The 18,244-nt window shown below is 41.4% G+C and overlaps 1 protein-coding gene across 2 annotated transcripts; it reads left to right on the top strand.

Annotated features, from left to right (window-relative positions):
* The first annotated feature begins 935 nt into the window (after positions 1-935).
* LOC128361558 (regulator of nonsense transcripts 1-like) lies at positions 936-18,241 on the top strand. 2 transcript variants are annotated; one of them, XM_053322058.1, is made up of 24 exons: positions 936-1,318; positions 1,665-1,807; positions 2,942-3,031; positions 3,569-3,736; positions 4,954-5,134; positions 5,351-5,512; positions 5,928-6,015; positions 6,311-6,409; positions 6,585-6,693; positions 8,685-8,844; positions 9,104-9,222; positions 9,341-9,505; positions 9,800-9,914; positions 10,989-11,132; positions 11,535-11,748; positions 11,896-12,013; positions 12,791-12,947; positions 13,063-13,205; positions 13,449-13,623; positions 13,787-13,868; positions 14,152-14,316; positions 14,419-14,639; positions 14,930-15,052; positions 15,241-18,241. In XM_053322058.1, exons 1-23 carry the CDS (start codon positions 1,148-1,150, stop codon positions 15,047-15,049), a joined length of 3,309 nt encoding a protein of 1,102 aa, XP_053178033.1. In that variant the 5' UTR covers positions 936-1,147; the 3' UTR covers positions 15,050-15,052; positions 15,241-18,241. The 2 variants fall into 2 exon arrangements, with proteins under 2 accessions (XP_053178033.1, XP_053178034.1); XM_053322059.1 differs by having other exon boundaries at positions 14,155-14,316.
* Positions 18,242-18,244: the final 3 nt, after the last annotated feature.

Below are 18,244 nucleotides of genomic sequence, written 5' to 3' on the forward strand. Positions count from 1 at the left end.
CGTAAAGGTAAAAGTGATAAAATAAATGATATAAAAATTAAAAATAAAAATAAAATACTGTAAACAATCTGTGTAAGTAAATCTGCAGTATATAAATGTGCAATACAGAAGTTCCTGAGGTTATATTCATGTGTGCAATGTTCCTGGGATTAAGGACACCTCCACTCTTTTTTTTAGTGGGAGTGGGAGGTACTGGGAGATTATTTTGAACTGCATAACGCTGTTACTTGTAACTAGTTACTCCCCAACACTGAAAACATTATGACAGATGTATATTTTCATTTTCAGTTTTTCAGTTATTCAGTTTAGGTTATTTTTTTTATTACAGGTTGTTAGATTCAGTAGGGTTTGAAAATAAATGTTTAGGTCAGTTTGTTTAAAGGTCGAATAGGATGGTAATTTCTTTAAGAATTTCATTTTATGAATGTAGAATTTGGGTTAAATAATGAGCAAATTAATGACGAATTGTTCATTGCTGGAAAAATTAGGATTGTTGAATATAAGTAACAAATCATGTTCTTAGAGTGATGTCCTTCTTGAGATATGTTTTAAGATCCACTTAAAAGTCAGTCCAAAAAATAGTCGCATATATACATTGAACAAAAACAAGTTCTAAGGATTCTACATTAATATTAAAAAAGAGCTTTTCTCATCTACATTGGGAATACATTTGGAAATAATAGAATCGATGTATGATTTTGAATAAAAAAATATTTGATTTTGTTCGGTAATATATATTTGTATGGGAGAGTAAATATAGTGTTCCATGTTCTACCATCAAGAACATGATCTATCCATTCATATTTAAAAGCATTTAACTTTCTCGAGTAATTTAAGTTCTGAAGATATTGTCAGAGTGAGACTTCCTCCACTGCTTCTCTCTTTCTGCTCAACAGCGCCTTACGTCACACGTCACACGTCGAGTGGCGCTGGAAGTCCGTCACAGTGTCTGTTGGACCTGCTGGAGCTTCCTCGAGCTTCTTGTTCGGTACCGAATTCTTTCTGTTGTTGTTGTTTGGGTTCAAATCCAGACTCTCGGCGCCGCCTTCAAAAAGCAAACATCGATAAGCACGTACTGTGTGGATTTGTAGCCATCTTGTAGGACGAACACCGGAAACCAGCTCAGTAAAGCGAAAGTTGAGTCGAGATGAGTGTGGAGGCGTACGGGCCGAGCTCCCAGACCCTCACCTTCCTGGACACCGAGGAAGCAGAGCTGCTCGGAGCCGACACTCAGGGCTCCGAGTACGACTTCACCGACTTCACCCTCCCGAGCCAGACGCAGACTCAAGGCCACACTCAGAGCCAGCTGGACGGACAGGTCTGCAGTAGATCTCAGTCTCCCCGGAGCCTCGCAGCAAAGCGCGGTCCACTAGCTAGCATCTGATGTTAGCTTCATGTTAGCTCGCAGCTAGTCCGCCTACATGCTAACCTAACTCCTAAAGTAATGTTAGTGATCTTAGCAACGTTTGTGTTGAGCTATACGAAGATGCACAGACTAACAGGTGTAACTTTAACCACCAGATATACGAGTTAGTCGCTCTGACAAGCTAAACTTACCACTGTTAGGCTATTCCGCCCTGTGTTTCCTACCTGCTAGCTGCTAAGTCGGTAGCACACACACTGTTCATGCTGTGTTTATGCTAAAGCTCGTGTTGTTGCTGCAGGTAAATGGTCCTGATGAGGGACTTCACAACGGCGGGGTGGACGACTCTGTGGCTAAAGCCAGTCAGCTGTTGGCCGAGCTCAATTTCGAGGAGGATGAAGAAGACACGTACTACACCAAAGATCTGCCTGTGCACGCTTGCAGGTACACTGACAGGGAGCAACATGTGTGAGGCGCGCACACAGCAAGTGCCTTTACTGATTACACACTACTGAATTAATGGTGCTTATTTGATTCATCATACACATTTTAGGAATCCTAATTCTAAACAAAAAACGAGGAAATGTATTTAAAATTAATCTGAAGCTAATGCAAAACTCAAAATTACAAGTCAAGTGGATATTTAGCAGTGTCTCTTTTTCTGTCACTATACTTCCACCACAGCTCAACAGGGAAAAACAATGAGGGGATTTACTGCTTAAATAGACTTTGATTGTGACATATTCACTTCATTTGACTAACTCACACTGCTGAAGCCTCATATAACTTTCAGATAAACTATTAAATGCATGTTTGCACAAAATTGAACATACTGTGCACAGTATGCCAGTACACTTTGCATTGCCATTATGAACAGGAAGAATGGTTACAGTGGGGAAAACCTTTTTCAGGGCACCGATTGTTGGTTTAAGATAGACTTGAAATTTTGAACCCATCATTCTACCCAACAGAAAATAGGCCACAACATTCATAATTTACATTCCTTTGAGCACTTAATAATAATGTACACATGTGGAAAATGGTCACCTGTTGCTTGTGGAGAAGTTTTACAAGGTAAAGGTTTAATTTGTTACGAAAAAAGTGTGTGACATGTTATTACTGTACTTCAAATGTGAATTTTGTTTCCCAGCCGTGGGATGTGTTGTTTAGTCTTGCACAGACTTCCTAAACATGTCTGGGAGTGTTTGTGAAAAGAAAGCTAAAAGTCAAAATTTGTAGATATAAATTAGTTGTGAAGTTTCATGTAAAGTTTTGAACATTTTGAATAAATGTTCTTTGTAAGATGTTGAACATCAAAAGCTATAAATAAAGTTTAAAATCTTTTTTTTTTTTGGACAAACAGTTGACTTTTTGACAGTTGACTTTTTTAACTGCGAAGAGTAGCACTTAAAACTGTGAATGTACTTCTTTTCTTCTTCTCTTGTAATTCAGTCAGTTGTCAGTTTGGTTTGGTTTTACTTTTGTCAACACAGTGCTGAGTTAATGCAGTATGTTTGACTACATACTGCAGAAATTCAGATGCTGTTTATATTTATGTTATAAGTCGTTGTTTTTCAGCTACTGTGGTATCCATGATCCAGCGTGTGTGGTGTACTGCAATACCAGCAAGAAGTGGTTCTGCAATGGACGTGGCAATACATCTGGCAGGTGTGTAGTCAACTTATCTTTATCAGATTACCTCATGTAAAAGCATAAGACCATTAAAACTATTAAGGCTGGGCGCACAGGTGGTTGAGCGGTTAAGAGCGCATGCCACGTACGCAGCAGACCCAGGTTCGAGTCCCGGCAGGCTGACCTTTGCTGCATGTCACACCCCCCTCTCTCAGTAATGATTTCCTGTCTCATTACTGTCAATAAAGGTGTCTATGCTGGAAAAAAATCTTTAAAAAATAAATACAAAAAACTATAAAGGCTGACACAAAATGGAAAAGCCCACTTTCAGTACAGTTTTAAAGTTGTACGATATGACTGCCATTAAACATTGTCAACATTGTCTCAATACGCCAGTTTTTGCCAGACAGGTGATGCTGAATTACAATGTTGGTTTGAAATAATTAAATATTGAAATAATTACACAAACGGTAACTACACCTCTGCAGCAGTGCTACCAGGATAAATGTCACAGAGATGAAAGTGTTTTGGATTATTTTATCAGTTGTTTGACTCCCGCCTTCTGACTTACAGCCACATTGTAAACCACTTGGTGAGGGCCAAATGCAAAGAAGTGACGCTGCATAAAGATGGACCGCTGTGCGAGACAGTGCTGGAGTGTTACAACTGTGGCTGCCGCAATGTCTTCCTCCTGGGCTTCATCCCAGCCAAGGCCGATTCTGTGGTGGTGCTTCTCTGCAGGTAAGAGTCAGCAGTGGACTTGTGTGGCCTGTAACCAGTGTTCACAAATTCAGTATGTCGTGTCAAGGGTGTCCTTGAGAGACAGAGAAACTTACTTTTTTGTCTGCCTGCAAAATGGCTACTGAATGTTAAAATTTTACCAGCCAGTAAATTGAATACCATATGGGGTTTTTTTTAGTTGGTGAGTGAAGCAAATCTGTGTGGCTGGTGCAAATTTTGTGCCCTGGAGGGTGGTATTGAACTTCTACGTACTCAGTCATCATAAGATGCTCTGGAGCATGAACTGAAATCTAAATATGCAAATACCTGTTGAGAAACAGGAAGTTCATGCTGAAGTTTATTTCCTATAAGTTGCTCAGGTTTCAGCCCTCACACCAGATGAGTTGTCATGTGACCAGATGTTAAATAGTCAGCAAAGTGTGAAAAGTAACACACTGAGGGAGATTCATAGCAATAAAACAAAGGCTCCCTTCTCAGTAGTAGCTAAATAATCAAAACATCTTTTATTAAAATAATTTCATACAGATGTCGAAATGTTTTTTTACTGCTACCCCTGCTCCAAAACTGGAAAGCTGCGGGGTAAACTAAAAACTAGAGCTTGGCAGGTACACAGAAACTGTATTTTTAAGGGCAATAATAACACCAGTTTTTGACTGTTTAAATGATTTTTGATAAATGTCTATGAAAATCTGGTGATTGAAGAATCGGGATGAAAATATGTACTAAGTGGGACATTTTACAGTTGGACAGTAGACTCAGTTTGGTTAACAAACATTGTGAAACTACTGATTAACTACCTCAAACATACCTTTGTCATTTCTGTTCTGCAATTTCTTGTTTGGTTTGACCTGCACCTATACTGATGAATCACATCTGTCATAAGCTTGGTAGAAGCAGAGAAGCTTGCATATCCCATTCATCACATTTAGTCATTATCCTGTTATATTACCCCCTTCCAAAATGTCACCTCACTGGTAGTGAAGTGTGGTCAGGTATTTGGCTGGCAGGTGTTGCTGGGGAACTCCCTGCTAAAGTCCACACAACTTCAACTGGTGCAGGAGAAAGATTTATTGAACACTTTTCACGTCCACATGGATTGTGAGAAATCAGTTTTATGTCCTTTTTAAACATCTACTAGTCTGATTACTCTGAAACTCCAGACTTCACCTGAACATGAGCTATGTTTCTGTATCTCTGATCCTTGAATCTCTGTGCAGGCAGCCCTGTGCCAGCCAGAGTAGCCTGAAGGACATCAACTGGGACAGCTCCCAGTGGCAACCACTGATCCAGGACCGCTGTTTTCTGTCCTGGCTGGTGAAGATCCCATCAGAGCAGGAGCAGCTCCGGGCGCGTCAGATCACCGCCCAGCAGATCAACAAGTTGGAGGAACTCTGGAAGGTGTGTATCTGACATGCTAGGAGGCTATACCTATAACAATGTTGTGACTAGATGGTTACAATCATTAAGCTGCCAGCACAGTTTAAAGGGCTTTAAGTCACAGCTTCTTACAGAGGACTCTTATCCACCTGTTGCCCCACCAGTTTAAAATAAATCTGCCGTATGCGATGTGGTGAATCTCGTGTTAACAGATACTGTCATTATGTTTCCTCCCAGGACAACCCCAGCGCCACCTTAGAAGACCTGGAGAAACCCGGCGTGGATGAGGAACCCCAGCATGTGCTGCTGCGCTATGAGGACGCCTACCAGTACCAAAACATCTTTGGCCCATTGGTCAAACTAGAGGCTGACTATGACAAGAAGCTTAAGGAGTCCCAGGTACCTTAGCACCACGATTGAGTAATAATTCTTGTTTCCAGCCTTTGCTGCTGTATAAATGTGTAGCTCAGAGGCTGGTGGTTATATTCAGTGGATTTCATGGTCATATGTGTGGAGTTAATTTCAGATGTCATAAAGACCTGTTCAGAAATCCATTAATCTATTATGTGGTGTCACGTGTAGCCTACTTTTAAGGGTTTTGTTATTCTTGCTGTCACATTGGATGTGTAAAAAGTGGAACACACCATGATGTTTTGTGATGTTGAGCTGAGCATTTTAATTAATCTTGTTTTGAAATTTTTTTAATGGCACCTTCAGGATTACAAAAATATTGTTAAGGTGATTTTATATTATACTTTTTAACCGCCTTCATTATTAGTTGGTTATATTTATTTTTTTTATTTTCCTTTTGCAGACCCAAGACAATATAACAGTTAGGTGGGACCTGGGGCTGAATAAAAAGAGGATTGCCTATTTCACACTGCCCAAGACGGATTCAGGTGGTAATTCTCTAAGCTTCACTTCCTCCCAGTGGTTCTGTGGTGCCAATAGAGCCCCTCCCCATGCCCCATCAGACTTCAGAATTGCACGCGACCTCCTCCCACCTTGCATCTTTTGGTGGCATGTGTGCTTGGTTTTTGTTTTTGCCTCAGTTTTGTAGTGAGGTTTTGTGCTGTTCCATCAATGCACCATGCTGTATCATTTTTGGTCATTACTAAATTCCATCATCCTTAGTTTATTTGTGGGTCACTTCCAGCATAAAACGGATTCTAACTTCTGTGCTTTCACCAATCTCAGATATGCGGCTGATGCAGGGTGATGAGATCTGCCTGCGGTACAAGGGGGACCTGGCCCCACTGTGGAAGGGCATCGGCCATGTCATCAAAGTCCCTGACAGTATCCTTTTCACGGTTAGAGTTACATATTTATCATCTGCATTGCGGTGTCTTCCAGCCTGGGTTTTTACACTGGCACACTCACATTGAGATGGCAGTGTAAAGTTTAACTATAAAATACTAATATAACATTAGAAACCATAATCCTGGATTTCCTTAACACCCTGCGTTTAAAGACTATGGTGATGAAATTGCCATTGAGTTGCGGAGCAGTGTTGGAGCACCTGTAGAAATCCCCCACAACTTCCAGGTGGACTTTGTGTGGAAGTCGACTTCCTTTGACAGGTAGGCTGCACATCTCTTTAATTTCGATTGGATGGGAACATTGAATTTTACTTCTCCTAAATCTTGCTATTAGTCACCATTTCAGGATGCAAAGAGGTTTTTTCCCTCTCGCTTTACCTCCTGTGAACACTATAAAGAAATGTAAACATACATATATAGTGATATTTAGTGTTGGATTATTTTGTGATTATCTGCCATGTCTCTAATTTGTAAAGTAATAATTCCAGTTTTGGTCACATGAGAATACAAATGTTTCCATGTAAATGGAAAGGAGTGCTTTCAGCCAGTTTTTTGATAATGAGCTTCTTCAAAGATGTTGATTTGAATAAAACTTGTTGTTTAGCCCAGATGAATATATAATCCGGCCACGCATACTACTACAGCAAGAATAATCCCTCCAATTTATGCTTTATTGGCCATAATAAAACAAACCTACAACAATTATGATTAACGATCCTTTACACCTTGTACTTCAGATCTTGAATAACACTGAAAATATTAATTTCACTACTATTCAAAGTGATGTTAATAACTGAAGGCTTTCTTGCTTTACAAATGTAGGCCTTGAATTACACTTTGCCAAAACAGGAAGCAGCAAATTGTAACTTTCTTCCCTTATACAGCTGTATTCACGGCTTCTCTGATTTTTTTTTTTTTTTTTTTTTTTTTTAAGTCAATTTCATTTTAACATTTTAATTTGTTTATAAAATGTTAGGTCGCTGTGTAGTTCTGGTCTGTGGTTATGCTTCACTGAACATTGTAGGTCAGGGATCTAAACCTGTGGCTTTCTTTTTATAACAAGGTCACTGTAAACATCAGCTAATGCCGGCCTCACTCCAAACGACTTTTTAAGTGATTTTACAGTTGCAGACAAATTTCCAATGTTGGAATAAAGTCGTGAAAGCTTTGCTAGAGTTGTGGCACACTCCCAATTGTTTGTTGTGAGGTGGTCATAAAACTCAGCCTGAGCAGTCTGAAGTCTCATTTACATCTTGATGTTCTGATCAAATCAAACATGTTTAATATTATCTGAAGTTTTTAGTTTTGACTCATGCAAATAGTGAAGTTCAGTGATGGGAACATTGTCTACAACCACTAGCTGCGCTCTCTCCAGTAACAAACAGGAAGCAACAAAGCCGGTAGACAGGAAACATGGCGGTAAGTTGGGGAGGCACATACTTCTTGTCCCCGTTCTCTCAACCAGGGTCGTGTCCACATTCTGCAGTGTCTTCTTTTTTTCTTCTTCTTCTTTTTGGCTGGTTTTTCAGAACGAACCAGTGCACACCACTGTGGCCAAAAGCTGCTTCTCTTTCCGCTCATGTTGTTCAACAGTTTTTCCGCCAGCAGCTGGATGCTAAATCATCTTAAAAGGAATCCAGTTGTAGCCTTGAAAATAGCGACCTTGCAAGATCCCCAGTCTGCAAAGTTGTGACACATTGTCTTTAGATGTGAGTGGGTGTCAGACTTTAATCTTTTAAATCTTGTAAGTCAGAGTCTTTTTAAAGTCTTCTGTGGTATGTTAGGCATTACCCGCTGGCCCAGAACATGCTGCCCTTGAGGGGACAACTCTGTTGCTCCACTCATCAAACAGCCATTTATTCCTCATTAGATACAATTACATTTTAATGAAAGACATTCCAGTACCTGCTGTAAACCCCAATGTCATTTTTCATTTTAAGTACTTAATACTTTGTTCCCAGCTGCATCATTGGCTGGCAGTCATGATGACTTACATTTATCAGTGTTTTCCACAGAGTCAGATTCTATTTATGGTGGTAGCTGTTGCAGACATGTATTGGATCTTGTTATGATTTGCTGCAAGAAAAGAATAGAAACATATTCCAATTTTAAATGTGTCTCTTTGGGAGTAAATCAGAAAGACTGCATGCAAGAGTGGGGTGCGCAGCTCTAAAAAATAGAAAATCAATTTCTGGCGGGCCGCCATAAATAAATGAATGTATGTGGAAACCCTGTTTATGCATGTGTTGCAGGATGCAGAGCGCCCTGAAGACCTTTGCAGTGGATGAGACCTCTGTGTCTGGCTACATTTACCACAAACTGCTGGGTCATGAAGTGGAAGATGTCACCATCAAGTGCCAGCTGCCCAAGCGCTTCACCGCCCAGGGCCTGCCTGACCTCAATCACTCACAGGTCAGACCTCACTAAACATTGTAATTCTTGTTATTTTGTTGTTCATTGTCTACTGCTACCACAGTAAATAACAAATCATTGCATGAAAAGGTATGAGTGCCCTTGTGGGATTTGACCCTCCCATCATCCTTATTGCATGTAGACTGAGTAGAGCTCATGTGCTTTGAATGCGTTCTCTCTCTCTCTCAAAGTTTTGCTGAGCTGTGCCATTTTCAGTTCAGATCAGCTGAATCCTGTTTTTTGTTGCTTGTGTGTTCAGGTGTACGCTGTGAAGACGGTGCTGCAGAGGCCTCTCAGTCTGATCCAGGGTCCTCCTGGCACTGGGAAAACTGTTACTTCTGCCACTATCGTCTACCACCTGTCCCGTCAGGGCAATGGGTAAGACAAAAATTAGTTTTGCAAATACTTCTACTACATTTATAGTAATTGGAATCACACTTAATATAACATTAAAACTAATTTCTCAAAATCATTCTGTCTGTGTGTTGTCCTACAGGCCAGTTCTGGTGTGTGCTCCCAGTAACATCGCTGTGGACCAGTTGACTGAGAAGATTGACAAGACTGGTCTGAAGGTGGTCAGGCTGTGTGCTAAGAGCAGGGAGGCCATTGAGTCACCTGTGTCGTTCCTGGCCCTGCACAACCAGATCAGTAACATGGACAGGTCAGAGGAATGCTGGGAAACTTCATACCCAAACACATTTTGTCTCCAGCAGTGTTGAAAACTTTTACTTTTACTATTACAGCCACCCATTTACAAACAGGCATGTCCACCATTAGAGGATGCTGTCTCTCATTCACTTTCTCCAGTCCGGGATCTGAACCTGAAACGTTAATTTTTCTAAACCATAGACCACATGAAGCATGTATTTCAGACACTGCATCACAGATCATCATAGCAGTATGTAACTACTGTAGTCACCCTGATGTGTGTGTGTGTGTGTGGTGTCTCCTTTAGCATGCCGGAGCTTCAGAAACTACAGCAGCTGAAGGATGAGACTGGCGAGCTGTCGTCTGCCGATGAGAAGCGCTACAGGACCCTAAAACGCACCGCTGAGAGGGAGCTGCTCATGGTGAGGAGGAGCCTCAAAGCGTCTGAAACAAAATGGCTCAAACTTAACACTTTTTAAAAATGGTTTCCTGTCGTAGTGGTGTAGTGAGTGGTGAACTTGCAATGGTGGTTGCTATCCTCTCAGGCATTACTTGTGCCCTTAAAGAAATCATTTCAGCCAAGCTATCAAAATGAGTTATGTTCAAAATGTTCTATATAACCAAGCGCTATGATCATCTATATAGAGTGTGTCAGGATAACTACAAGGGTTATTGATTGGGAATCTTGGTTTTTCTTGTTGTTTTGTTCTCATCTGTTTTTACAGTACAGATCTGAGTTAGTAAGCTTAGTATAGAACAGGGATAGGGTTAGGGTTAGGGCGCTGGGTGATATGACCACCATTTCATATTGCAATATAGGTCATTCATATCCTGATAACAGCACCTATCCCGATGTAGCACATCTTAATAACATGAATAAATAGTTGGTAATGTTAATGGCTTGTAGATCCGTTTAGGCAAGCGGCAGTGAATGCATGGACGCTCACGGCTGTTTTTGAATGTTTTTTGCAAAGCGAGGGACATACCTGATAATGTCAGTTTACACATCATTAAAACAACAATTAAGATATTGTAGACAATATATATCGCACACCCCCTAGTTCCCAGAGTCTTGGAAAACCTGGTATAGTCATGGACTTTCAAAATGTAATTATCTAGGCCTGGAAAACTCATGACATTAAGGACAATTATTGAAAGATTAGCAAAAATGTATGGAATTTAAAGTAGTTTCAGACAAAAAGTCAAAATGAATTATGACAGTTTTCCACATAACCAAGTGCTATGATCATCTCTGTACAGTGTCATGATAAATAGAAGCTTTGTGGTTTTGTTCTCATCTGTTTTTTATGGGGTTTTTTTAAGAAAACGCTAGAGATCTGATTTAGTAAGCTCATTATAGAAAGATATCCCCTCCTTCCCCCCTCCCGAGAGGATGATAAGTTGTAATCACAATCACAGTAGACATGTGTTTTACCACCGCACCATGGCTCCCTCTTCTGTTTTAGTATAGTAAATTGTCTCTCTCTCTCGTCCAGAATGCTGATGTGATCTGCTGTACCTGCGTTGGTGCTGGAGACCCTCGTCTGGCCAAGATGCAGTTCCGCTCCATCCTGATTGATGAGAGCACCCAGGCCACTGAGCCTGAGTGTATGGTGCCTGTGGTGCTGGGAGCTAAGCAGGTACAAAAACATGACAGCTCATCATCATCCCCATAGCTGGATAGATGCAATAGGTAGTAAATGTTGCCCAGTTTGATATAAATGAAATATGTTTTTGTTTTTATTTTCACCACAACAGTGAAATAATGTTTTTTTTACCTTTTTTTGATGGATTTTGAATGTGCACACCAAGGCACTGCAACAATAAACAAGGAATGCAAATAATAGCATAGAAATAAGAAAACAGGGGGACATATACAACTGGTACTTCTCAGAACTTTGACTTAAAATGTGCAGCTAACAGTATATATAACAGTTGGTAAAACATTTTGTGGTGAACCTCCAGAAACAAACAACTTGTTGTACTGTGCTGTTTTATCAACACACTTGTCATACTCGTGTGCCTCATCTTTCTCCTCCCAGCTCATCCTGGTGGGTGACCACTGCCAGTTGGGTCCTGTGGTGATGTGTAAGAAGGCGGCCAAGGCAGGTCTGTCTCAGTCCCTGTTTGAACGCCTGGTGGTTCTGGGGATCCGGCCAATCCGTCTGCAGGTCCAGTACCGTATGCACCCAGCTCTCAGTGCCTTCCCCTCCAACATCTTCTATGAAGGCTCCCTGCAGAATGGCGTCACTGCAGGTTTGTCAAGATTTAAGATTGTATGGTTTGACGGAGGGCGGGGGGGGGGGGGGGGTGCATTTTCACTGTGGCTGGAACATTAACAGATAAAATCATCTACGAATTCCAAAGACTAAACACATCATGAAACCTTCCTGTTGTCCCCAGCTGACCGCATCAAGAAGGGCTTTGACTTCCAGTGGCCACAGCCAGACAAACCCATGTTCTTCTATGTGACTCAAGGCCAGGAGGAGATTGCCAGCTCTGGAACCTCCTACCTCAACAGGTAACTGCTTATGGTGTGCAGTTTTCATGAAGCAGGACACCAGACTATGCTGTAGGACTTCAAAACCAACATGGTGGGCTAAATCAGCCACCAGTTATGATTTTAATAGTGGATAAATCCCTCCAGTAATCCACTGACATCCAGTTACACCAATAATCACCTCCACAGGACACTGAGAGGGCGATTTTCTGCAAATCAGATCACAATTAAATTTGACAAAATATTACATTTATTTTCATAAAGGCTTTCATAAAGTTTGTATTTGATTTTACTTCAACTGGCACAGTACATTTGATGTATAGTAATGCATTGGAATAGTTATACATCAAGTGTCTGGTGGCTTTAAGGGAAGTTTTTATTTAACTTTGCAGTAAAAGTTGAGTCAACATCACCTAAACAAATCTCTCTGTGTATGTATTTACAACTTTAGCAAGTAAATTCATTCATATTCTTATTTTGCTGTTTGTGTAAGGTCAAGGCACCATAGACAGGATTTCCATATTTAACAGAAGAGTATCACATAGTGATGGCGGAAACAAAGCTTTCTTATGCCCTTGCATTGAAAATGGCTCACTGCATTTGATAAAGTCAAATGGCAACATCTGTTGGGCAACTATTGGTATTGCAACTCATATGGCTGAATTAAACTTCAGACTGAAAATGAAACGTTATGGTGAAGCGAGGCTTTGAAACATCTTGCTGCAATACTTTGCTTTGAAAGGTTAATACAGAGTTTCCTGAGGTGTAACATTTTAAAGTAATACTGATGTTTTTTAGGACGGAGGCTGCAAACGTAGAGAAAATCACCACAAGGCTGCTGAAAGCGGGAGCCAAGCCTGACCAGATTGGCATCATCACCCCGTACGAGGGTCAGCGCTCCTACCTGGTCCAGTACATGCAGTTCAGCGGCTCCCTGCACACCAAACTCTATCAGGTACCTGACACACCTTAATAGTTTTTTTGTTTGTTTAAAAGAAAGAAGTGACACTTGAGAAAATCTGCTCCTTCGTTGTGTTTACTGTGCGATTTTCCCTTTTGTCCTAATGTAGCAGGTGGAAATTGCCAGCGTGGATGCCTTCCAGGGCAGAGAGAAGGACTTCATCATCCTGTCTTGCGTTCGTGCCAATGAACACCAAGGCATCGGCTTCTTGAATGACCCTCGTCGTCTCAACGTGGCGCTGACCAGAGCCAAGTAAAAACCTCAGAACAGTCATCACAGTTGATCAAATTCACAAAAAAAGAGCTGCTTTGATTTCCCTGTAGAAACTAAGTATTAATCATAACAATTAGTGTCACTAATCCCAGTCACATACAGAGGATCCAATCTGTATACATATAGAAAACTATTTTTCCTCAGGATTTTTTTTATTGTACAAACGTCATCAGAATAATGTGAAAGATCTTATTATTGCCGTTTTGTGTGTGGTGTTTAAAGGTATGGTGTGATCATTGTGGGGAACCCCAAGGCCCTGTCCAAGCAGCCGCTGTGGAACAACCTGCTCAACAACTACAAGGAGCAGAAGGTCCTCGTGGAGGGACCCCTCAACAACCTGAGAGAGAGCCTCATGCAGTTCAGCAAACCGCGCAAGCTGGTCAACACCATCAACCCTGTGAGTAAAACCTCTGTTCCAGATTATTGCAAAGATGTTATGTGTATGTAACGCTGCTGTTAAAGATCTGTTACCATCTAGCCACATGAAGTAAGATATGAATCTGTGTAGTACTATCTGATAACCACTAAATGACAACTGTCTGGTGTTTTGTCTTTTTTAGGGGGGCCGTTTTATGAGCACTGCGATGTACGATGCCCGTGAGGCCCTCATCCCTGGTTCCGCCTACGACCGCAGCAATGCTGGTATTTATTTAAAACATTTTTAAACCCAAGTTACCTTAAGCAGAGGTTTCTGTCTGTAAAGTAAAGATTTCACACTACATCTATTACAAGTTATGGTTACCTTCCATTTTCCTTATTGATTGAACTGATGAAGCTTCTTATTACTAGCAATTACTTCTAGATTTTAACTAAAGAGAAACTCTTTCACCAACTGGCGCACCACAGTCCAGTAGTACTGGTGGGCCTGGTTTTGTTTTCTCAATACAAATCTAACAGGATTCTTGATCTATTTGTTTTCTTCCAGCAGGACGTCCGTCCAACATGTACTTTCAAACTCATGACCAGATTGGGATGATTGGGGCGGGCCCCGGTCACATGGCAGCTATGAATATCCCCATACCCTTCAACTTGGTGATGCCCCCAATGCCTCCGCCCAGCTACCTCGGCCAGACCAACGGCCCAGCTGCAGGTACAATACTGAGATATCCCACTGAACCGCTGACTGTTACCAGCAGTTGTCCAGTTTTGACTTTGGTTCTGATATTTTTTTTTATTTTTTTTGGTCATATAGGCCGTGGAGCAATGAAGGGTAAACCTGGGCGCGGTGGGCGACAGAGGGCCCGCGGCTCTGCAAACCAGGGTCCCGGTCAGGGTAACGGACAGAGCAGCCAAGTCAGCCAGGATGGGGCCTCCCAGTCCTTCTCACAGGGGCCGCTGACTCAGGGCTACATCTCCATGAGCCAGCCTTCTCAGATGAGCCAGCCTGGCCTTTCCCAGCCCGAGCTATCCCAGGTAACAACACCGTCACCCAGAGCAAGAAGTTGAATCATTTCATATTCATGATTGATATTATCTGATTTATTATTTTGAATATCTCCAGTAGAAATGTCTTAAGCCACGTGTCCTGAATTTATTAGGCTACTGAATTGATAGGTCTTGTAAGATTTATTTTTCAGGTTCATATTTGAATTAAACAAACCAGTGAAAACTGAAAGGTTGAAATTTAAAAAGCTTAAGGGGCCTTGAGCTCGAGTGTTTGAAGATGTGTTTTGTAAAGATGTTTCTGTCCTCTGACTCTCCAGGACAGCTACCTGGGCGATGAGTTCAAGTCCCAAATCGACGTGGCTTTGTCCCAGGACTCGACTTACCAGGGTGAACGTGCATACCAACATGGTGGAGTGACTGGCCTGTCACAGTACTAGAGCGTAAGTATTTGAACCATGACGTATTGACTGCAGTAACAAGTGTTTCATGTTTCACTTAACAGGTTATTGAAACCAATCACATTTGTCGGGAAGCAAAGTAACAAAGCTGTGACGACTTCTACCAGCATTTTGTAATCATCTCCATGTGTTGTGGACAAATGCTATAAGCCCTGTTTTGTGTCTTGCAGGTTGCTTGAAGAAGGGAGCTAGGCTTGAGCTGAGCTTAGTTCATCAGCTTTTTAATCTGGGAAATAATAAAAACATAAAATGGATACCTGTTTTCCTCTGCTACATCCGAAGCACCACCGAGTGAAAGCGACGGGATAGCGAAACCAAACCAATGACCAGCGAGAGAAATAAGAGGGTAGAAGAAGAAGAGAGCACGAACAGACGGGCAGGGAGATGGCAAGAGAGGCCGAGTGAACAAGTGAGTGGCAGGGACCGATGCCCGTGCAAAGTGAGGAGGGAAGTCGAGAAGATGGCGGCGTGTGGTCGAACTGCCGAGGGAAACAGAGGGGAGATCTCAACGGTCTCTTCATGGGAATCCAAATGAGGCTCAACTCCCAACTAAATAATTCCAACCCACACCCTTCACCCCACAGCCTCCAGGAAAGGCTTCAAAGTTGTCTTCAGATGAGGATGGAAGCTTTCCGGCTGAATTTGAAGAACTCGTTCCTCGCCACCTGTTTGTACCTGCAGGTGGCGTGCTGACGGAAAGCCATCGAAAAAGGCAATGCGAAATCCTTATCCCAAAAGTCTGTTGGTTGCTCAACCTGTAGGATGTCCTGAACTGTTCTGAATTAGGTTTATCATGGGAGGAAAGTGGCACCAACAATCATCTACTGGGCCCAAGAACCTCAGCAGCCTCTGAAGGAAGCAGCAGTCGATGAACCCTCTCGGAGAGGAAATAAAAACACGGTTTCTGTGCTTAAGACTGACTTTTAAACTATTAAAGAGCCTTGAATTGAAATACCTTTCATTTGCCTTGGGAACCACTGGCTCATTCACAGGGTCTTTAATGGGGTGGTTTCTGACCACACGTCAGTGGTGGAGTGGCACGAGGATTTCAGACTGTTTGTTCAAGGCATGACACGCGAATCCCACTGATATCGCGATCATCATGGGACAGTTATTCTTCTCTGAAGTACCTTTCTTACCACAGAGCACAAAATTGCAAAAAAGTCATCGAAACTATCAAACATGACCAGCATTGAATATTCAACTCAATGTCATTTGTGTTTCAGTGAAGGCTTTTCCTATTTTTAATCTTATAGAAAGCAGAGGTTTGATGACGAACAGTGTCCGCTGTGCTTCGTGACCAGATGTCTTTTCTTTACAAAAAAAAAAAAAAAAAAAAAGCACTCTGTAAGCTTAGATTGGAAGGCGCTTGAATGCTTTGCGTCGAGTGGTTTCTGAGAAGGATTGTGAACTGTCCACATTCATCACACAAATCCCTGCTTGAAGTGAAAGAAACCAAACGAGAGTAAAATGAGGATAATAGTTGAGGCTTACAAGCGGTTGTGGCAATCAATCCACCACAGGTAAGGAGTAGAAAAGGAAGGTGGCTAAGGAAGAAAGGGATATGAGAGTTTCCGCACCTGGAAAACAGAGTCTAGGTCAGTACCAGGGTTTAGAATTGAGAGGCGAACAGTGTGGCTTGAGGACTTGTCAGTCCCCACACTTATAATGTAGTCAAGAATCCAGTGTCATTTCACACGTTACATAATTTTGTGACTTCACTTGCAATAGCCAGAGTGGTGGTCACATTACCCAGCCACACAAAGTATGAAATACATGAGCAGTGACCAAAATCTACAAATCCAAAGATAATCAGGTGATTGAAAAATTTAAGACATACACAAAGGAAATGTGTCAAAACTATCACACACCCCACAATTTTAAAAAACCTGCTTAATCTGAAAGAGCCTCGGTTCTTGTGTGGATTAAATATGCCGACACGTCATCATAGCGGAAGTGCCATCAGTGCTGATCGGATGATGACAGGGAGGTAAATGAAAAGTGAATGAACAACCTGAATCAGTGCCTATAACCAATCACCTTCAGTTTAACAGCTGCAGCACAAGCATGAATGTAGTTAAAAAAACAAAAACAAACTACCAGCATATAATAAAAAAAACCTTCTGAATATCAGAGGGCTCAACAAACCCACAGGAAAGGATTTGTTATATTTTATTTTTTATATAAATCAGGCCAGGTAATGAAGTCAGGATGGGCTTAATGTTTAATTTTTTTTTTTTAAAAAGCCACCTTCCTTCTCTGGAGTAAAACAAGTGGAGGCTGGTAGAGTTTCTTTTCCTTCTGTGGACTTTTGATTTGTGCAAAGCTGTTTTGCCTGCGTTATGTATTTCTCGTGGAGTTCCTCTCTGGGTTTATGTGGATCCTAAAATCCTTTTTCCTGCAGAACTTGTGCGAGTCGTGATCGAAAGTGACCCTTGAGTTGATCCAAACTTGTTTTTTGCTTTTTGTCAGATTTGCTGCTTTGTGCATCATGTTGTTTTGTTCTGTTGGGTGTTTAGCCATTTTGTGTAGTTTTACTCAAATAAATTTTTTGTAGCAACTTGCTGACAACAGGAATGAGGCGGACGCTGTTCCTTTCTTCATTAGAGATTTTCTTATCCTCAAACTGTCCGAGGGATTGTAGTTTTGTAACCAAGAGTCTCTTCCAGAAAAGATGCTTTCTGAATACAGTAAGAATGTACTCCACTGTTATCACCTGCTCTTCATTTCAGCAGACATGTGACAATCATGTTGTGAGTAGACGACGCCATGTTTAACTGATTTAGAAGTTGTTTTGTTGACAATGTGCAAACCTCTCATTTTGTGATTTAATGGTTTCTCATATCAACCAGTTCCACTGAAATCGTAACATGTTATAGCTTTAAAAAAAAACAAACCTGCTGCCGTAATATTGCTTTGGTGTTGTTTTTTCTTTTCCATCTTCTGAGCCACAATGAATTGCTTCATGTGCAGTGATCATTGAAGAACCAAGTCAGTTTGCATCCAAACTCTTTGATTCTCTATGTCAAAAGCAGATTAAATTAATGGACTAGAGATCTCAATGTGATGTAAATACCTATTTGAAACAAAGAGTCTTATTTGCAGTGAAGGGATGATCACAATTCAGTGACTCCCTTGTAAAACTGAATCAATAAAGGCTGTCCAAGTTGAGCA

The sequence above is a fragment of the Scomber japonicus genome, chromosome 7 (genome assembly GCF_027409825.1).
Source record: "Scomber japonicus isolate fScoJap1 chromosome 7, fScoJap1.pri, whole genome shotgun sequence".
Taxonomy (NCBI): Eukaryota; Metazoa; Chordata; class Actinopteri; order Scombriformes; family Scombridae; genus Scomber; species Scomber japonicus.